General features: G+C 46.6%; 1 protein-coding gene across 1 annotated transcript in view; it reads right to left on the bottom strand.

Moving 5' to 3' along the window:
* The window catches only part of ABCA13 (ATP binding cassette subfamily A member 13), a 2,655,493-nt gene that overhangs the window by 1,032,478 nt on the left and 1,602,316 nt on the right, over positions 1-20,699 (bottom strand). The window contains exons 39-40 of the mRNA XM_085606362.1: positions 16,002-16,094; positions 15,423-15,504 (exon numbers count right to left, since the gene is read on the bottom strand). Of these exons, the coding sequence (XP_085462488.1) occupies positions 15,423-15,504; positions 16,002-16,094 (175 nt within the window). The remainder of the gene's footprint in view (positions 1-15,422; positions 15,505-16,001; positions 16,095-20,699) is intronic.

Here is a 20,699-nt window from a genome sequence, read left to right as displayed (position 1 = left end):
GAGAATAATTACGAACAGGTATTTCTGATTCCCACCATTCCTGAGAATACCCTAAGTCGCTTGTTCTGGGTTGTCTATACATTGGGACCGCCGAGATAAAACTCGGATAACGAATGGGACACTGATGCTGGTCGGATAAGGGGTTCTGGGTTCTGAGGTGAGTTTTTGGTACACCACAATTCACTGAGGTCCTGGTTTCCTGTGCAAAGTTCTGTGCATAAGCAGAATCCCTGCAACAACTACTTATACACATACTCACTCACTCATACAGCCACTCACACAACCACTCACCAACCAATATAGCCACTCAGAGACCCATATAGCCACTCACGTACCCACAAAACCACTGACACACCCACTCACTGACCCACACAGCCCCATCCCACTCACACACACACACACATACAACCACTCACATACCCACTCACACACCCACACAGCCATGAATACAACCACTCACTCACCCATATAGCCATTCACACAGCCACTCACCCATACAGCCACTCACACATCCATTCACTCATCCACAAAACCACTTAAATGCCCATTTATGCATCAATACAAGTACTCACATGCTCACTCACTCACCTAGTCACTCAACTGTAGAGCCATTCTCACAGCCATTCAATCATCCATACAGCCACTCACCCACCCATACAGACATTGAAACACTCACTCATCAGTACAGCCATTCACACAGACACTCACTCACCCATTCAGCTATTCACACACCCACTTATTCACCCATACAACCACTCACACCCAATACAGCCACTCAGAAACCCACTCCCACACGGATACAGACAGCTGCAGGGCCGCTTAGATGACAAGTATTAGAAATGGTATCACTCATTAGCTGTACAAAAAGAATAGTAATTTGAGATATGCAGTAGCTTAGTATGTATCTTTAAGTCTCAGAAACACTTGCAAACACTTACATTCACTTGATGATATCATCAGTGATGCCATTTGAGATGTCATCAGTGTTGTAATCAGTTATGTCACTGACCATGTAATGAATGATGCAATATGTGAGGTCATAAGCAGTGCATTGCACAGACGTAAGTTATAGTTAGCTTAGGTAACTATAACTGCTGAATTTCAATTGTTTTGTATGAGTGAAGTCTGAGCCTAACAATAACATCCCTGTATCCTTTGTGGTAGTTGCCAATGGGTAGTTATAGTAAGGTCTGCATTTCCATAAGAAATGCCTTTCTGGGTTTGCTAATAACTTTGGCACCGTTTGACGAATTTACCAAAACTTTCTAAAAGAGGGCTCTTTTTTGCCAAGTTTCTTCAAGTAAAGTTTTGGGGTGATCCGTCAAGCAGGTGTGAAAGAAAGGGTGGTACCAAAATGTAAAACACCCACGCATTTTCCATATCGTTTTTTAAGAGTACAACCATAAAAACAGCTGAATGGAATTACACTAAATTTGACCTTAACCTAGGTTTTAGTTTCTAAAGCAAGCTTTTTTGTGATTTGGTGCAAATCTGTTCAGTAGTGTTTGGTAAATAACAGATCATAAATATTTGTAAAGCATTTGTAAATTTGGCTGGTTGGGTTTTACATACTCTTATGAGAGTTCCTCTAACCCAATTCTAAAAAATAGAGTGTTCTGACTGGCCTGGGGTCTTTGTTCTCTCGGGCCAACTCGCTACCATAGGAGCAAGACTAAGACTTCCGCGGGACTGTTCCATCTGCTTTACTGCCTTCAACATGGGAAAAAGATATATCAGCTGATGTCAGCCCTGGGGACCTGAATCCCTGGGTCCTAACACATTTTTAAACTGGGAGGGGGCATGGGGCCACCATCCCTGATTGACTTATGGACTCAGAAGGGGAGGGAGTCCTCCTAGTGCCCCTCCCTGACCTTATCCCCCGGGGTTTTTGTGAAGCAGTGTCCGGGGGCCCTGAATCCCCAGGACACTGTTAGTCTCCTACTTACTAGAGCGTGAGCATGGAGGCTACACTAATCCCATCGTTAGAAGCTAAAAATCTCCCGCCAGGCAGGATCAGAAGTTTTTTTTTGCTCCAATGGGCAGGAAATTGAGGATTGCTCCCCTGCCAGGAGCAGCAGATAAGCTGCCAGTGTCAAGGGAGCAAACAAGAGAAGCTGACTCACTGAGCACCAAGAAGGGTGCTGGGAGAGCTGGTGGGAACCTTGGACTTCCCCTACGGCCTCCATGGCAATGTGAAAGTGGGCTCCCAGTGCTACCTACATGAAAATGCAAAAGGAGAAAGCTGCGTGGAAGTGAGCTCCACAAGCTGCCTATAAGTAAATTAAAAAAAGGGGGAGTGGCCTGACAACATGGCCGGCTAGACATGTCTCTGTGCTGCTCCTGCCCCAACTGATCAAATCCTGTGTAATCCTTGCGTTATGGTGACCTTCGAGACTCGGACTGATAGTGGAACCGTCCCCTGCTTCCGTGGGTCCCGGTTGTGCTTTGCGACATCGGCTTGCAACCGGAGAACATAGCTACGGCCCGCTGGAGTCCCGTCAGAATCCTGATCCCAGATGATGGCGGCCGCCGTCCTGCCTTGAAAGCTCGGGAGTGAGGCGAGCTGGCCCAGACTCCCTGACGGACGGCGGAGTTGCCCGTGAATCCGGGTGGGTCCCTCTGATACTATTAGATGGCTAAGAGGCCCCAGACGGGGGTGACAGAGGCAAGTGTCAGCCACAGACGGTCCGATCGACGGAACACTGAAAGCCGGGGACGAGACCTAGGGAAGGCCGGTGTGGTGAGGCCTGCTTTACTCGAGCTGGAAGTGCCCGGGGAATTCTGCAAAGTGGCGGCCTCCGTGCAGCGGTGGCAGGATGAAGATCGCCGCAAACTGCCCCAGGCTGACTGACGAGCTGTGCAGAGGCCCGTGGAACTTGACGGACCCCGACGCCATTGCTGGACTGCAAGGAAGCCCCAGACAGGGGTGACAGACGTGAACGGCTAGACCAAAGGGTGGCTGGAAGCCGGGGAAGAGGCCTCGAAGAGGCCGGAGAGGTGAGGCCTGCTTTACTCGGACTGGAGATGCCTGGGGGGAATCTTTTTTGACAGGGCGGCCTCTGTGCGGCGATGACCAATGCAAACGGCCCCCAGGCTGCCTGATGTGCGGTGACAAAGCCCATGGACCCTGACGAGCCCCACCGGCATTACCAGACTGCTGAGAGGACACAGGAGGGGGGTAAGAGAGGAAGGTGATAGCCGCGTGCGGCCAAACCGACGATTGCTCTGACTAGAGGTGCCCGGAATGGCACGGGGGATGCCAGGCGGTCTGAATGACGGATAATAAGAGTGCTGGCCTGGGACTGAAGCACTAGAAACTGAGGCGAGGAGACTCCCCCATTATACACCGAATCCCACGGTGCTGTCGGGCCGGGAGGCGCAAAAGTGGCCTTGCAATACTCGCTCCGCGGATCGGGGGAAGATTAGGCCACCCGCGGTCTGGGGGAGGGGTATACAGTTTGCACTGAGAGGCAAAACAGGAGGAGAGGATCGGTGGTGCCGCATAGCTGTCCTGGACAGCGGAAGGGGTAAACTGTGTACTATTGAGGACACTGAAGCCGGGGGCTCCGTTTTGGAGGTGAGGTAGTACGCTCGGGCCCCCCACCGTGGACTAATCACAACATACCTGTTTTCCTGCCTAAGGGAACACCAGGAAGCACCCCCAGAAAGACACACAGGACATGGGGAAAGACCGACCCATCAGAGGCACCCAAACAAACAAAATTATGCAATGTACGGTTCCGGGACCGACTTCGGCGGACCGCCTCAGGACAGACCCAGAACAGGGAACACACCAGGGGGCAGTGGCCTGTGACAAGGCTGATATTTTGGAAGCAATTTGTGACTCCAGAGTGGCGTTGGAAACCAAAATGGACAGGATGGCAATGGACATCAACCATTTGCGCCTGGATCTCAGGAAGGTGGCAAATAGGGTTACCACTACAGAAGGGGACCTACACGCTCTGCAATCTGAGGTCCATCAGCTACGGGACACGGTAACAGCTCTCCAAGAACACACAACAAGACTGGAAGATAGGGCAGACGATGCTGAAGGGCGGTCCAGGAGGAACAATCTTCGGTTTTTGGGCTTTCCAGAAAAAGCGGAAGAACCGGCGGCAGACCTGTTCCTGGAAGACTGGATTGGCAAAACATTTCCAAACCTCAGGCTCTCCAAAATGTATGCGGTAGAGAGGGCTCACAGATCTCTTGGACCGCCGCTGAAACCAAGATCCCCGCCCAGAGCCATGATCGCCCGATTGTTTAATTTTAGAGACCGAGACGTGATCCAATTCGCACCAATGGTCCACCCAGATTCGAAAACCAAGGCATCCACATCTATCCAGACTATACGAAAAAGGTGCAAGACCTACGAAATGGCTTCCTGGGTGTAAAACACCGGCTGCGCAACCTTAGCATTAAATACAGCTTGGTGTTCTCAGCCAGGCTCCGAGTACGGCGACAAGATGCACTTCTTTGGTAACCCACTGGAGGCAACAGACTGGATGGACTCGCTGGGCTTGGCCGGCCAAGACCAAAACCACGGCTTGAAGGAACAGAAAAGGTGGAGTGGACGACAAAGGAACAGGCAGCGTCGCGAGGAGGAACAGCGACCGAGAGCCCGTGATCTGACAGATGGAGGACGTATCATGGTGGGACCCGATGGCACTCTCCTTACGAAATTGGAGGCGATTCCAACACAGAACCCGTTTGGTACAGGAAACACAGTCTGAGCTGTGGGGTGCCACCAGCCTGGTTGTTGAGGGTTCTGGAAACGGCTGAATTGCGGACTCGGAGCTGAGATCGAGGGGGTCTGGGTCAGAGACACTTTGAGTACTTGCTCTGCAACGAGGGGCACTTGACTTTACTGAGAGACTGGCACGGGAGGGCCCTGGGGCCCACATTTTGTTCTTGACTAGCCGGCTGTAGAGTGCTGAGGTCGCCCGGCTAGACCACTGGTCGGGCGGGGCCGCGCGGTACCAGTCAGTCCGTTGACTTTCAGAGTTTAGAGGGGGGATTTCCCGAGCTGGAAAAGTAAGTTCATTTATAATTGTTAATTTAAGTTGAGGGGTTGAATCAGGGGGTGGGTGGAACTTTGGGGCGGGGTTCTGAGTCCTCAGACCAGGATTGGGTTGTGAGAATGAAGTACCACTGCCTGTGGGTGGGGGAGGTTGGGTGTTTACGATTTGGTTTTGTCGGGCTTGCTGCCGGGTCTGGTGTTTATTGCACTGTCAGAGGTCGGAGACGAGCGCGTCATGGGAGGTTGCATTACAATACTATCGGGGGTCCCCCACACGATAATCGGGTGCTGCGACATCCATAGCGGCTGACACATGACAGGTGATACACAGAGATATAAACTAATAACCTGGAATGTCCGGGGGCTCAATAATAGGGTCAAGCGGATCTGGGTGGCAACCTATCTTAGATGCTATGGGATAAGTATAGCCCTGCTTCAGGAGACGCACCTGTGGGGAGATTGTCTTAAATATGTCCAACGCAGGTGGAGGGGTCAGTTTTTCGCTACTTCATACTCTGGGTTTGCCCGGGGGCACTGGTTTGGGTGGCACCAGGGGTTCCCTTTCAGGTTCTACACACTAAACAAGATCCTGAAGGAAGGTTTGTGATGGTGGAGGGGACTCTGGATGGGCGCAGTATATGCTTGGTAAATATTTATGTCCCGAATAATGATGATGGGGGGGTTTTAAGTCGAGTCTTAGGGCAGTTGGATCTGGATCCAGACACTGAATTGGTGGTTGTAGGATATTTTAATTGTTGCCTGGATGGGGAACTAGACAGACATCCCCCAAAATTGTATGCCAAACCCAAAGTCAGAGAAGCAATGGGCCAGATGCTTCAAAACTATGGCTTGTTGGACATATGGCGACACCGGAACCCTGAAATTCGAGTGTACTCGTGTTGCACACCTGCTGCCAATACCTATAGCAGACTAGACTACTTCTTTATTTAACAGACAGCGGTGCACCAGATAGCGTAGACGGAATACCTGGCCCGCTACTTGTCTGATCACTCCCCGCTCCTAATAACTTACTCACTGGGCCGACCAAGGTCTAAGATACCGCTGTGGAGGCTCAATATCGAAGCTTTTGGGGACCCGATCTACAAGGACGCCATATCGAACAGGCTGGAGGCCTATTTCGAGACGAACTGGGGCTCAGCCAGCACCAGGGCGGTCGAATGGGAAGCAATGAAGGTGGCGATACGGGGGGTTTGTATGTCCACAGAGGTGGGGGTTAAGAAAGTACTGGAGCGCAACCTATGCCAGCATGAGGAGCGCTTGGCGCACTGGAGAAGGAGCTGCCCAGGAACAAGGAGGGCTCGGCTGCATGAGAGGGAATGCGACAAAAAATAGGGGATATATGGAATTCAATTGGCAAATTCAACAGTAATGCGAGCAGACGCCGCTAGTATACAGAGGGAGATAAGGCGGGACGGCTACTAGCGTGCCTGATTCGGGCAGAGACTCAGCCCCTCCCGATCCTGGCTCTAAAAAATGACCGTGGCCATGTGGTAAATACGCAACACAGGATTAATAAAGCATTCTGGACCCATTTACAAAAAATATATTCCGAGCCCCCATCCCCAGGAGCCCCCGAGGTGATAGAGGCTTTTCTAGCGGAGGTGGAACTGTCGTGAATAGACTCGGAGAGACAGGAGGCCTTTGGAGCCCCCTTTCGCGGGGAGGAGATACGGGTGGCGTTCGCTCACTTGAAAACCTCTAAGTCTCCTGGGATGGATGGCATGGCGGCAGAACTCTATAAGGAATACGGAAGGGTCGTGATTCCCAAACTCCTAGATATCACGGGGGAGGCCAGCGAATGTGGACTGCTCCCTGACTCCATGAGGGAAGCACTGATAGTGATGATCCCTAAACCAGGGAGGGATCCCCTGCTTCCCAGTTCTTATAAGGCAATTTCAATGCTGAACGTGGACCTTAAAATCGTCAGCCAGGTGTTGGCCAATAGGCTCCTCCCATATCTTTGTGGCTGGTTCACGATGACCAGTCCGGGTTTATACCGGGCAGAAATATGCTGCGGAATATCCGCCGCCTCGCCAATGTTATGCAATCATTGGAGGGACGGGCCCAGCAGAGCACCTTAGTGTTCCTCGATATCGAACAAGTGTTCGACTCGATCAGGTAGGACTATCTATGTCAGGTACTTCTGAAAATTGGACTGGGTGTGGGGTTTGTAAATTGGGTAAAATTGCTCTATGGCTGTCCGGTGGCGAGGGTTCGCACGGAACTATGTGTATCGGACATAATACCCATAGCGAGGGGACGTGGAAAGGATGCCCCCTCTCCCCCTTGCTATCCGCCCTGGCAATGGAGCCATTGGCTTGCTACCTCCGTAGGGTACTTGAGGGACAGGGCATACGGGTAGGGGGGTCAGAGCATGTTGTGTCACTCTACGCCGACATCACGTTAATATATCTGAATCGGCCGACCCAATCCTTACCAACCTTGATCGCTGCACTGACGCAGTTTGCTGCCGCCTCTGGGCTTTCCATTAACAAAACTAAATCTCAGCTTTACGCGATTGGGCCGGAGAGTGAATGGAGGGGAGCCCAGCGCCCAGTGATGGAACTCCCATGGGCAGGGGACACACTCCGATATCTGAGGATATGGCTCGGTAGGAATGAGGCCATTTTTTACCACCACAACATGGGGAGGATAATCCAGGGCCTTCGGGGTAGAATTGCCTTTTGGAACACACTGAAACTCTCCCTAATGGGGAAGATCGCCTTGATAAAGATGGTGGTCCTGCCTCGATGTCTCTATACAATGCATGGTTCCTTTTTTGAACTCCCGCACAGGGTATTCAGGGAGCTGGATGCACTCCTGGTCCTATTACGATGCTGGGTTAGCCTAGAGATCATGAAGCGCAGGTGGGGCAAGGGGGGTCTAGAGATCCCAGATTTAGAACTACATTACTTTGCATCGCAACTGCAGCATGCTATAGCCTGGTTGGACACGGATACCTCCTGGGAGAGGTCGCTGCTGGAAGGCGCATATGGGAACCAGCAGTTAGGAGCGCTTCTCTGGCGGGCGGGGGGTAGCGGGAACATAGTCCACCATTGGTGTGACTAGTAGCGGCAATATGGAACCGAGTGGTACGAAGACTAATCCAGGGACCGGCCATTTGCCCCGTAGGTGGACTTTTGGCTAATGCCTCCTTTTGCTCAAATAGACCAGATTATGTCGACAGACAAATGGAGAGATGGAGGCTGCCTGATGCTGTCTGACCTCTACCTGGACAATAAATGTATCACTTATCAGGATGCGGTGAACAACTTTGAGCTGGGATGGGGGCAGTTTCTGCACTATGCTAAAATAGCAGCAACGGCACGGCACTTGTGCCCCTCGTTTCCAGACGCTCCTGGGCACACTCACACCCTGGTTACTATGATCACCATGGTGGGGGGGCGGAAGTTTGTTACTCACCTCTACAGGGCATTGAGAGAAGATAAAAAGAATGCCCCCTTAAAAATAGAAGACAATTGGCAGCGGGTGTGTCCACAGGAGATCACACCACGAGACTGGGAAAAGATACACGAAAGTATAACATAATACATATGACCTATCTCTTACCAAGATGGCTTCAGGCCATCGATGGTTCCAGGGATCCACACTGCCCTAGATGCCGTAGCGCGCAGGTGGATTTTCCGCACATGGTGTGGACATGCCCAACGATCCAGACGTACTGGACGGCGGTCCTAGAGGACCTGACCAGGATAACAAGGTGGGCATGATTCCGCGGGATCCTGAACGCAAGACAAGTAGGCGGTTTCTGGTTCTGGGCCTCGTTATAGCCAAGAGGTGTATCGCGATTCATTGGTTAACCCGACAGGGGCCACTACTAGCGAAATGGAGGGCAGATCTGAGGGAGTGGGCACTGGCGGAAGAAGGGCATATGCATAACACCAGAAGAGATAACAAACTGCCCGAGGTGCTACTGGCGTGGGGAGCGATGATTCAGGAGATAACGGGACAGACCTCACAATCCACACAAGAAAGCTCAGAGCCGGTGCTTTCCATAGGGGGGACGGCCCCCAACCACAGGGGAGAGACACAAGGAGACCCAGCATAACCGATAAGATGCATAGACCTTCGTTATCCAGACCCAGCAGGGGGGGAGGGATGGGGTGGTATTGACGAGGGGAGTTTCAGTGGGGTGGGAAGGGTGGGGGGGAAGTTTAACTACAGTTGAGTTATAATGACGTTCATAAAAATGAAGAGAACAGTGAGGACGTAGAATCCTCTACAGACATGATTTTAGGCCCACTTGATGAAATGTATCATTGTTAATACGCTCACCACCTCGGCTGAGGTGGTCGAGATGTATGGCTGTTTTTGTACACTATCTGCTGATTCGGAGGAAAACCTAATAAAGATTTTGTTTTTTTTTAAAGTAAATTCAAAAAACAGACATGGTAGAGTGGGAGTGGGCTCCATGCGCTTTAAAATTAAAAAAGAAAAAATGAATGGGAGCATGGGCGTGGCCTCACCACGCTGCCTTAAAAATAAGAAAGCGCATAGCAGTGAATATGAAGGAGCAGTGCAACTGCTCATTTCATATTCACTGCTTCTGCCGGAGAGCAACACATAATACCCTGCAAGAACTTTATATAGTTCTTTTTAGTTCCTAATGGTGCTCCAAAATGAGATTTGGCACCATCATTCAGTTTTTTTAAATGTTGTGGGCAGTTGCAGGAAGTGCAGCAGTTACCCTCCAACATCAACAAAAACCAGTAAGTTTCCTGGGTCATTAAATCCATAACTAGAGGAGAAATTACTATATTTTTGTAAAGCATTCCTAGCTGGAGCCGTATGCTCTTCAGCTGGATTGCAAGGTTCTCTTGTGGTTGTTTTTGTGATTGCATGTTGTAGGCTGAAATATGTTTAAAAAAAAGTCTTAAAAACAGGTTGGTGCTTTTTTTAAACAATATGTTTTTGAGTCTTCTTTCTTTTAAAATATTTCAGTTCACGAAATGCAACAATAAAAACGAAGCTAAAAGAAGGCTTACAGACATGTTTTTTTATTCAAAACTTTATTAACATTTTTATAATAATCACTACCATTAAACACTGCATTGTGTGAATTAATGAAACATACATGTTATTAAAAAAAACTGCTGAGTTTTGGAGAAAAATTATAGATTTGTCTATGCTTACCCCTTGATAAAGCAAAAAGTTCCACTTTTTATATTTTGGTGCTTTGACTCTTTTTATATTTTGGTGCTTTGACTCTTTGACAAAGTTGATAAGTTTGCCTTTGTGTGCCCAGGACCTGCAAAACTAACTGGACAAGACCAGAAAGACGTGTGCTGCAGGGGGTAGGGAACTTGTAGGGAGTAGGGTGCAGAGCCTCACAAAGACCTGGCCATGCACCCAACCTCACACTGTACATAGCCATAAGCCAGATGCTGTGGGGTGGTAGGCCACTCACAGGGGTTTTGGTATAGGGTGTCGCCACAGTCCAGGCCCAGTGCAAACTGTTGTGCCACGCATGGCAGAAGGACATGTACCGCGTGGGGCGGCTTGCCTGCAAGGGGCTGGAGGCAGTGCCTGGCCATAGGTCAGGCCCTTCGACCTACCCAAAGCTGCGGTGGTGGAATGGCTCCCTGAGGTGGGTTAGACCCGACAGCCAGGCCCTACTGCCAACACTACACCGCGCATAGCATAAGGTGTGAGGTTGGCTTTACGCATGCTAATAAAGTACTGATTTACATTATAAAAAACAGAGCTTAAAGTGAACTTATTGTTATGAATTGTAAGTATATCTGACTTTCCATTTTTTTAAAAAACCTTGGTAATTCACTGAAAAAAACAATGGTTAAAGTAATGATATAGTTAAATGAAAATTTCAGTGACAACATGATGTTTTAAACTAACAAAATACACTGAAATTCACCAGTTATAGTTATTTCTAATATCTATACCCAGTGCCCTAAAGTAACTATAACTCATGACACATGGAAAGGTCCATGCACTGCTAATTACATCATTTATGACATGTTCTATATCATCATTGATAACATCACTGCAGCATCTGAAACTACATCATTGACAACAAGACTGTGCAAGGTGGACGGCAATTATCCTATTCTAAAATCTCAAAATATACAAAAATCGTCTTCACAATGTAAAAGGCCCAAACTAATTCCCTGTCTTTGATGCTAAATGCTCCCCCTTCCCAAGAAATTAGTGAACACTTCCACATTTTTTTGTTGAGAAGATTAAAGCCGTCAGGAAGGATTTCAGCTCCAGTGGCACTGTTCACAACTGAGTTGTCAATGTACTCATCAAACCAAGGTGTCTGTGTTTCTCCTTTCAGTACATGTGTTTGCTCTTGAGGCAATGTGTTATCATATTTTTTGATCTCTTCCAAATTAACCGAATTTTCAACATGATTGAGTGAACACCACTGAAATATTTGACACTGGATTGCTGAAACAGGTTTGTTTCGCGGTTGTTATACTCTGTTATATCTTATACACATAATGTTTTCAGGTTGCCCGGCTGTCTAACAAAAGTGGCTAAGTGCTCTTCAACACAGAGTTGCACTGCTGATGTTTTATTCATCTTATTTTAATCTAAAAAGTGTATTTCCTCTTTACGTTTACTTTCTATCATGTATAAGCATTCAGCACATTTCCTTCAGGGGATCTTTCCTTGTCTTTTTCTACTTCTAGACCCTTCGTCTGTCTTTCCTGTTGTCTATATCATTTATTGCTACTGTCATGGGTTATAATATCTCTAGGCTTAGTTCTTCTTGCTTTGCAGACGGACACAAAATTATTATACTTCCCATATTTCCAACGTTTTTGTCTTGTGCTGGACATGCCCCAGGATCTCGAAATGATAGCCCACATTTATAACATAACTTTGTTTCCAATGTATTTTCTTGACAGGTTCGTCATTTTATTTGTGGGTTCTTTTTGCTATTGTTTTCATTTGCTGCACTTGTTCTACAATTCTGTTTCTTCTTGTTTCCATGCCTGTTGCACGTGCTTCCACTCATTTTGTAATCTACATAGTTGTAGTATTTTCATCAAATGTATTGTTTTCTCCAACAATTTGACCCTGAATAACATCTGTAAATTACTTGTCATCTTATTGCCTTGTTAAACTTGTGAAAATAACAGAGTTGTCAGCTTGCGTAGTCGTGTTACAAATTCATCTGAAGACTCGTCCTGTTTTTGATATGCCATATTAAACATATACCTCTCACAATCAGAGTTTCTTTGTGGGTCCAATCTTTGTTTTAGGCATCTTACTATCCCTTTATTTGTCTTTTTGATCAGTAGGTTACGTTGCTGATACATTATCCACATCATCACCACTGGATTTAAAAACAGAATTAGTGCTTTTCATCCAATTTTAAAATCTGAGCACCGGTTTTCCCGTTTCCACCGATGTTTTGGGTTTCTGACTATTCAAATGGTGGAGATCTTCTGAACACTGTAGATGCTAAGCTTTTTTGTTCGTTGTGCCATCTGGTGGTACTGCATGAAATTATTTAATTAGATGGCCCCAAATCGGGTGTTGACATAATTTCTCTATTTATCACTTCTTCTTCTGACATGTTGTTTTTTTATTTGCACATATGTACCCTTCTTTTATTATTACTATTGGTTCTTAGGTGAACAATATATGCGTTTACTTTGAAATGGTAAAATGTTTCTTGCCCTTTAATCTTTATGATGACCTCAACTTTATGGATAAAAAATTGTTTTGAAGAAAATGTATGTGCTTGCCACCAAAACAGGCTGTATTTATAATGACCAGTCAATGCTAATCCTTGGTGAGCTTTCCTAATCTCACGAAATGTCTGCCACACTCTTTGTTGGGTTGTTTTCTATGGGCAGTTGTGCTTGAGTTCAGATGGTGAATAAGGTTGGGCTGAGAGATGATCCTTGAGGGAATCCACAGATGAAGTTTGTGGCATTTGACATGTAGGGTGGCATGCTTTCTGTAAGGAGCAGATCCAGAAAGGAGCAGAATCAGTTAAGGCCAGGTCCTTTGATGCCTATTTGGTCTGGACTTCTAATTAGGGTGGAGTAGAAGACCATGTTGAAAGCTACTGAGAGGTCGAGAAAGATGAGAACCACTGTTCCTCCTTGGTAGTGGATCATTGTGTTATCGCCTGTTGCTGCGATGAGGGTCGTCTTGGTGGTGTGATTGAGCCAGAGGCCTGATTGCATGGTGTCTAGAAGTTAGCGAGTGTCAAGGTAGTGAACAAATTGTTTGTTAATGGCTTTTTCGTGAATTAGTTTAGGGAGGTTAGTAAGGAGAACGGATAGTAGCTTTCTAGCTGAGGCTGCTGATTGTTTCTGTAGATTTGATGACCGTTACATGTTTCCAGGACTCTGGGAACGTCATGGTGATGATGGATATCTTCAGGATGCAGGTGAGTACTTTGTTGATTGGGAAGACGTCCTTATTGTAGATGTGATGGGAGCAGGGGCCTGTCGGTGCACCGAAGTGGATGGGCCCCACGGTGTTGGCTGTTTATTCTGTAGTGATTGGTTCCAAGGTCGTCAGGGTGTTCACATGATGGTTAGTGGGTAGGCTGGAAGCGAGGCTGCAGGGTTAAGTTTAGAGTCAAAGTTGCAGATGGTTATGATTTTTCTGCTGAGAAATCCTGAAAGACTATTTCATAGGTCTTGCAAGGAGGTGATGATGTTAGTGGTGGAAGCAGGTGTGGTGAACACTGACGATCGCAAAGATTTCTTTACAGCTATTGAAGTTCTTGTCTGTTCGCTCTTCTAGGGCCTTCTTTTTGATATCTATGATCTGCTTGTGGTAGCATCAAACTGCTGCTTTGTAAGTCTCCTTGCTCATTTCGTTGTAGTTCGTTCTCCATCTTCTTTCCAATTTTTTTTAGTTTTATTTGGTTGAGCAGAGTTCCTCTGCATACCAGCTGGTCTGGCTTCGGGTTCTTCTTTGGGTGTTGTGCTTGTGGCGTGCCAAGGAGTCGGTGAATCCTGTGATCCATTTGCCAAGCTGTTGTTTTTAGGTCGTCCATTGGGTTGGGCTGATTCCTGCACAGGGTGTGAACCAGTTAGCTTCTGAGATGCAGCTCCAGCTGGCAAGACTGGTGGTAAGGTGTTTAGTTTGGTGAGGGGTGTTGATTTGGAATTGGACAATGGCGTGGTCGGTCCAGGAGACATGCATGATAGCGGTGATTTTGAGATTGTTTATGGGTGGGTGATCGAGGTTGTGACCCGCAGAGTGTGTGGGCTCCACGACATATTGTCAGTCCGAGGTTTCCTAGGTGTTCGAGGAGGATGATGGAGCTGGGGTAATTTTTGTCTTTCAGGTGGACATTGAAGTCTCCTAGAAGGATGTAAGCTTTAAGTTCAAGTCATAGAATGAGGATGGCACGGAAGAGCTGAGGTTGTAAGGAGCAAAAGACACAAAGCAAAAAATTAAAGAAAGTCAAAAGAGCAAATGGTGAGAGGCAAAAGGGCAAAGAGTGAGAGTCTAAATAATAAAAAATGGGAGGCAAATTAGCAAAAGAATCAAAGAGTGAAAGGCACAGAAGAGCTAAGGGTGAAAGAGGCTAAATGTTACAAAGTGAAAGGCAAAAGAGTGAAGAGCAGAGCGAACAAGAGGCAGAAAGCACAGAGGCACAAGAGAGACAGTATGTGAGTGTCAGCCAGTGAATAGGCAGGAGCCTAAAGGTGCAGGAGCCGGATCCGTGAAGACCTAGACAGTTTGGAGGACTGGTCTCAGGTAAGTTCCGGGGGTAGTGTCTGGGCACCTGCTTCGTGGATACATGAACTTTAAACTGAGCACCTTCTTGGTGGCTAACTGAACTTCAAAGTGTTCAAAAAGTCGAGCCGCCTAACATAACATTGCAATGATTTGTGGATTTATGGAGCTAGTAATGAGCTAAAAACAGGATCGTTGGCAGGTAAAAACAGCACGAATTATATAACGGAGATACATATTCCTTGAGACATAACCTTGGGGTGAATGATGAAATAAAGTAGGTTATAAAGAAATCGGGGAAGGGTGGAAATTAAATCAGAGAAAACACATTAGACATGTAGACCCTACATGCATGGACTACTGGCTTTCCTGAATGACCTTGAACAACACGTATTATTCCCACTTCGATTTTCATTTCCACAAGTACTGTGCGTGGCTACACAATCGACATGTTAGTTTATGGAGGCGCTGTACAATCTCTGTGTCTTCATTACCGTCCTTCACGGTGCTGGGCCTGTAATTACGTGCATGCCCTCACAGGTGTGCCACATCCTGTGCGTGTGCTAGTTTTCGAGACCCTCTCAGAGGCTTTATCTGCGCGCGCAGCGTACCGAGAACATTCTTCTGAAAAACGCCCACATCAAAAGCAGCATTATACTAGGAAATGTAACAAAGCGCATCGTACCTCTTGACTTTGCAGGTACGTACAGTGTTCGAAAGATGTCTGCTCCACGCCTGCCTCTGTCGGCCAACATGAATAGCTGCTCCTGTAGGGAAACACATACTGGTCAGAATATTACGTGTAAGAAATGCACTCCGTGAATACATCAATCATATCTGTGCATGTCTTGCTCTCCTATTCTCCCGTTCACGTAAACGTTTCTGGTTCCTGGTTCATTTCGATGTGCAAACTGCCCTTGTTACCCTGGAGACACTCATCTGGCCCTGTCCACATCCCTACTAAGAGAGAATGTGTGAAAACAAATTGCAGCATTTGTCAAAAGTATATTCACGCATTAATGGAAAAATGCAGCCTGCTTCAGCCTAGTTTACTGCAGCCCTCTCTTCGTGGTCCTTAATGTATGTTTGCAGCATCATACCAGAGCCATATTTAGGTGGGATGTAAGTATTTGCAGACTGAGCTGTTTTTTTGGCAGCACAGGTTGTGATTACCGAGAACTATCACAATGAGTTGATAGAAACTACTAAAAATCTTAGAGCAGGAAGCAGAATGGAAAGATTCCTTTGCTTGGTATGCACTTACACGTCGTTGCGGGACGAGTTGCAAAGGCTGTCATGGCCGACAAACTGCCTCAGAAGGACGTGGGAAAGTTTTGCCGAATCAACTCCATCAGCACTGTGTAATGAAAGAAAAATGAAGACATTTAATTGTCACAGGATGGAATGCTATCCTGGCTTCCAATGATTAACAGAACACCTGGTTGTGTACATTTTGAAAAGAGTCCATAGTGTATTATACATTTTCCCATTGAGTGATAGTGTCTAAATCAATACAGTTACTAGTTTCGGTAGAACCAAATTTAGCGAATTATAATCCGGTAAATGTGTGGTTGAGGGCTCAGATTCGCTGCAGGGCCGGCTTTAGTGCTGGCGGCGCCCACTGCAACAATATTGTTGACCCTCCATATGACCTCCTCTCCGGATTCTCTCACTATCACCTGGCAAAAGTGACCCTCATCTCTCCATAGTCCCTCTCCCACATACATTTCATTTGTTTTAAAGAGCAGGTAAAGGGTGGCTTTACTAATGCACTCAGCTATCCAGATAAAATGCAGATCTGTTCTTTGCAGCAGGCATAATAGCCCTTTGCACTACTTTATGGAGTCAAAACTGCCACTATACAAAAGATCGCTCTCTCTAGCTGGAACGTTAATCACAAGTTTTATGACATTTTTATTGCTGCTTGAAAGCTGTATGCACAAATATCTCTGCAGCATGTGCTTTTAAAGAATACATTATTGCTAAACACAGCGCCCCCTTGAGGTCAGTGCCCCCCTCTTCAGGTCAGCGCCCAGTGCAGCCATACCAGTTCCACCCCCTAAAGCCGGACCTGGCCCCCAGCTGCTGCTACTTGTAACCAGTTTACAGAAAGCTTAAGAGCAGATGGAAGGTTTGATGTAGTTATGTATAGGGGAGTCGCTGAAGTTCCTAGTTTATGCTAAGCAGGTCTATGAAAATAATTTTTCTTTGGAAAAAGTTTAAATGAGATTGCAGACAGTGATTGAATATCAACAGGGTGCACGGGGTGCTTAAAAAATCTCTTGCAGGATGTCTGTGCACTGTGGTAAGCCTGGCACATGACAGAAAACCTAACCTGTGGACAGCCATGTGCGGTGGCATGATACAGGGATATAAGGCTTAAAATGGTCAAGATGACGTTTATCAATAGGCTCACATTATGCATACAAGGTTTTTATGAAAATCCCACAAAAGAGGTGAAATATAAAAGCAATTAGAGGAGATGATCTGGTGGCGGCTTCTCCATAATGGCGGAGGAACATTGCCCCACTCATCAGAGTAAGTGATAGAAAAAAAATGATAATGAAATAACATTTTATTTTTCTTTGACTGATTCTGACATGCTTGCAGAGCAGGGCTGGGTCATGACAGGCAGTTGATTGCACTTAGAAGTGCGCATGCATGTTTTGCCAGCCGTCCTAGACCGGCCAAACATACATGCATACTTCTATTTCTCCAACCCAGCTGTGTTCACAGCCGGGTTGGAGAAATGCAGCAGGCTGACAGGCAGTGTCTGAGTAGCAGAGCAGGCCGCTCAGACCAATTCTGGTGCTGCTCTTCTAGAGCAGCGCAATGATTGGCTGAGCAGCCTCTGCCTTCCCAGAGACTGCTAAGAGAGCTCTGAGGCTGGGACAGCAGTCGAAAGCAGCAGGGAAAACGTACATTTTAAAAAATATAATTTTTCCTTCCTCTTCCCCACACCTGCCCACCCATCTGTCCCCGGCCTCCCACTATTTTTCTGGCGGCCACCACTGGAGATGATGTCAAAATGGCGAACTTCCCAATGGTAAAAATTGATCTAATTTGAAGACTGATTTAGGGGTTTAAAAGCAAATGAATGTATTTTGCATTACCCATGTTCCTCATTTTCAGGGTACACGTTTTGTAACTCACATCAAGAATGTCTAGGAGACGCTTGGTGATATAACGAACACGCTCTCATTTGAGTCAGTCAAAAGATCTCCTTTGTGTATATTGCTGAGGATCTGTCAGACATTGTACATTCTGAACCTCCTCTATAAGCAAAGCCCAGTGGTAAATGAATACACCAACTCTAACACCCCAAAATTAAAAAGAAATAGTTTATCACTTTTACAGAGGCACCTGAGAAGCAATGTTGTGTGCATTATTCATTTGAAGAGACTACCACCGGTGTGGGTTAAAATATAGTTGTGCACAGCATAATGCTGCTTTGAGTCAGTGTGAGGAAGCAGGACCTGTTTGCAGTGTCCCCCCACTTTTTGCCCCCATTTTGACTACTAGGTGCTAGTTTCCTGATTCTGAATGTGCCCTGGGCTCTGCTAACCAGAGCCAGGGCCCATGCTCTGATTAAAAGTACATGGTGATTAGGTGTAATTATAAGTAGTACTGACAACCTACCTGTAAGTCCCTAGTATATGGTAGGGCATGTAAGTTAAATTGCCCAGTAAACCTAATGCACGTAAGTGTGCACTACTGTGGGGCCTGCTTTAATTTTCAAGGCCAGCCCTGCCTTGTAGGCTGCTTTTAACTTGAAATTACATGGAATAAAAGGTACTCTTAAAGTCTCAAAATAGAGCAGGGTGCCTTGTAATTATAAACTGAGACATTATAAAGCATGTTTTATATGCCCTGGTGAGGGAAAAATTACCTATTTCATTTTTACCCATTGTAACCCAATGGCTCCATAGGCTAACATTTGAATACTTTATTGGAATATGCCTTGTTATCCTGCAGTCCTTTTCCCCGCAGGGAATTACAACACAGTCGTTACAACGACCGCGTTGTAATTCCGCATACCATTACCCCGCACGTCGTAACAATGAGTTGTGGAGGGGGGGCGCTGGATGTTGGAATAGTCTAATTTACTATTCCAACTCCAGTCTGCGTGGACATTTGGGAAGGTGTTGGATTTTAAATACAACACCTTCTCCCCCCTCCACAAGTCGTTGTTCCGACTTGCTGGGTAATGGGATGCGGAATTAAAACGTGGTCGTTGTAACGACTGCATTGTAATTCCCTGCGGGAAAAAAGTTTTGTGGTAAAAGTTGTTTACCCTTTATTGAAGTGTAACTATTGAAAGAAAGGAGCTAAAAAAATCAATCAAGGTGTCATAATGATAGCTAGAATTAATACAACAACTTGCCACTGTCAGATTTATTATAACTATCACAGAAAATAAGTTCTAGAACTTTCTTTTCTGTAAGCCAAAATCCAGCCTTCCAGCAGCCTCTACCAGGTTGAGCCAAGCTGTCCTAATGAGATGTCAAGTGACCTGAGCTGGGACAAAGGATTTCCCGTGGGAGGAGAACTGAAACTGCAGAAGCAGAAAGCAAGATCGGTGTGGAGTGGCCAAACTTGTCTTTAAAAGGAGAATGACAATTTCAGACAGTAGAGGCTCAGCCCTACATCCTGCATTCCCAGCCACCCAGGAGCCCCTGTAATTAGCTTAGTGAAGGGGCTGGAAGGGGAGTATTAGAGAATCTTAGCCAAGCCAGTGGTTTGGCTTAATCACTTTTAACTCTTCAGGAGAGATTCTCTCCATTTTGGAAGAATAATGCTTTCTGGGACAAGAATATGCCATACATTGTAGGAAGTGATCATACCGGTTGGTGGCACCCTGCATCCCATTAGTCATGGGTGCCCCCCTGCTTGATTGACATCCAGGAACACTGAATAAATATTGGAGAGCTGCATAGCAACTCATATCCCTGCCTGCAAAAATCAAAAGAAGAAGGTCTGCCCTGCTCGACTTACTGTTAATCCCCTAGTACAGTGCACTGTTTGTGCCCAGGGCCTGTAAACCAAATGCTTCTAGTGGGCTTGCAGAACTGATTGTGCCACCCACACAAGCAGCCTTGAAAAAGGTTCTCAGATCTGCCATTGCAGTGTCTGTGTGCAGTTTGGTACTGCCATGTCGACATGGCAAGTGCACCCACTTGCCATGCCTTAACCCTCACTTTTATTACATGTGAGTCACCCCTAAGGTAGGCCCAAGGTACCCCTGTGGACAGGGTGCAGTGTATGTGAAAGGTAGGACATGTCCTGATGTGTGTGGCATGTCCTGATAGTGAATTACTGCCAATTTAGTTTATCACTATTGAAAGGCTGTCTGTCCCATAGGATAGAATTGGAGTTTATTTATAACATCTTATAAATATAACTTCCCATTGAGACGAGATAGAAAGATGGAGTTTAGTATGCCTGAACTCAGAATATAAAATGCATCTTTTAGTAAAGATGATTTTTATATTGTGTGTTAGAAAATACCACTTTTAGAAAGTGGGTATTTTCTTGCTTAGCCATACTGTGTGACTCTGCTGGTTTGTGGATTGACTGTCTGGCTTTGAATGGCAGGGACTGGGGATTTTCATTCTCTCAGACAGCCACCGGGGTGGGGGGGGGATGAGGTTGATGTGTGTACTGCCTTTCCTGGATGAGTCAGGGCTGGGCTGAATAGACCTGGGCTGCATAGGGGAGAGAGTCCTTTCACACCTGAATAGGCCTAGTCTGCTTGAGGCAATGCTGTCTCCACCTGTCTCCTGGGCAGCGGCACCAGAGAGGACAGAATTGGTTTTGGCAGGGCCAAGAGCTTCTCTGCCTCCAGAGAACAAAGGATTGTGTGCTATAAAGAGTGGGACCCAGACCCATGAACTTTAGATTACTGCTGAACTAAGGAACCTGCCAGGAAGAAGAACAGGGAAAGCTGGAGGAGGAATACTGC

The sequence above is a fragment of the Triturus cristatus genome, chromosome 5_2 (assembly GCF_964204655.1).
Source record: "Triturus cristatus chromosome 5_2, aTriCri1.1, whole genome shotgun sequence".
Taxonomy (NCBI): domain Eukaryota; kingdom Metazoa; phylum Chordata; class Amphibia; order Caudata; family Salamandridae; genus Triturus; species Triturus cristatus.
This window is presented reverse-complemented; position numbering and strand designations above follow the sequence as displayed.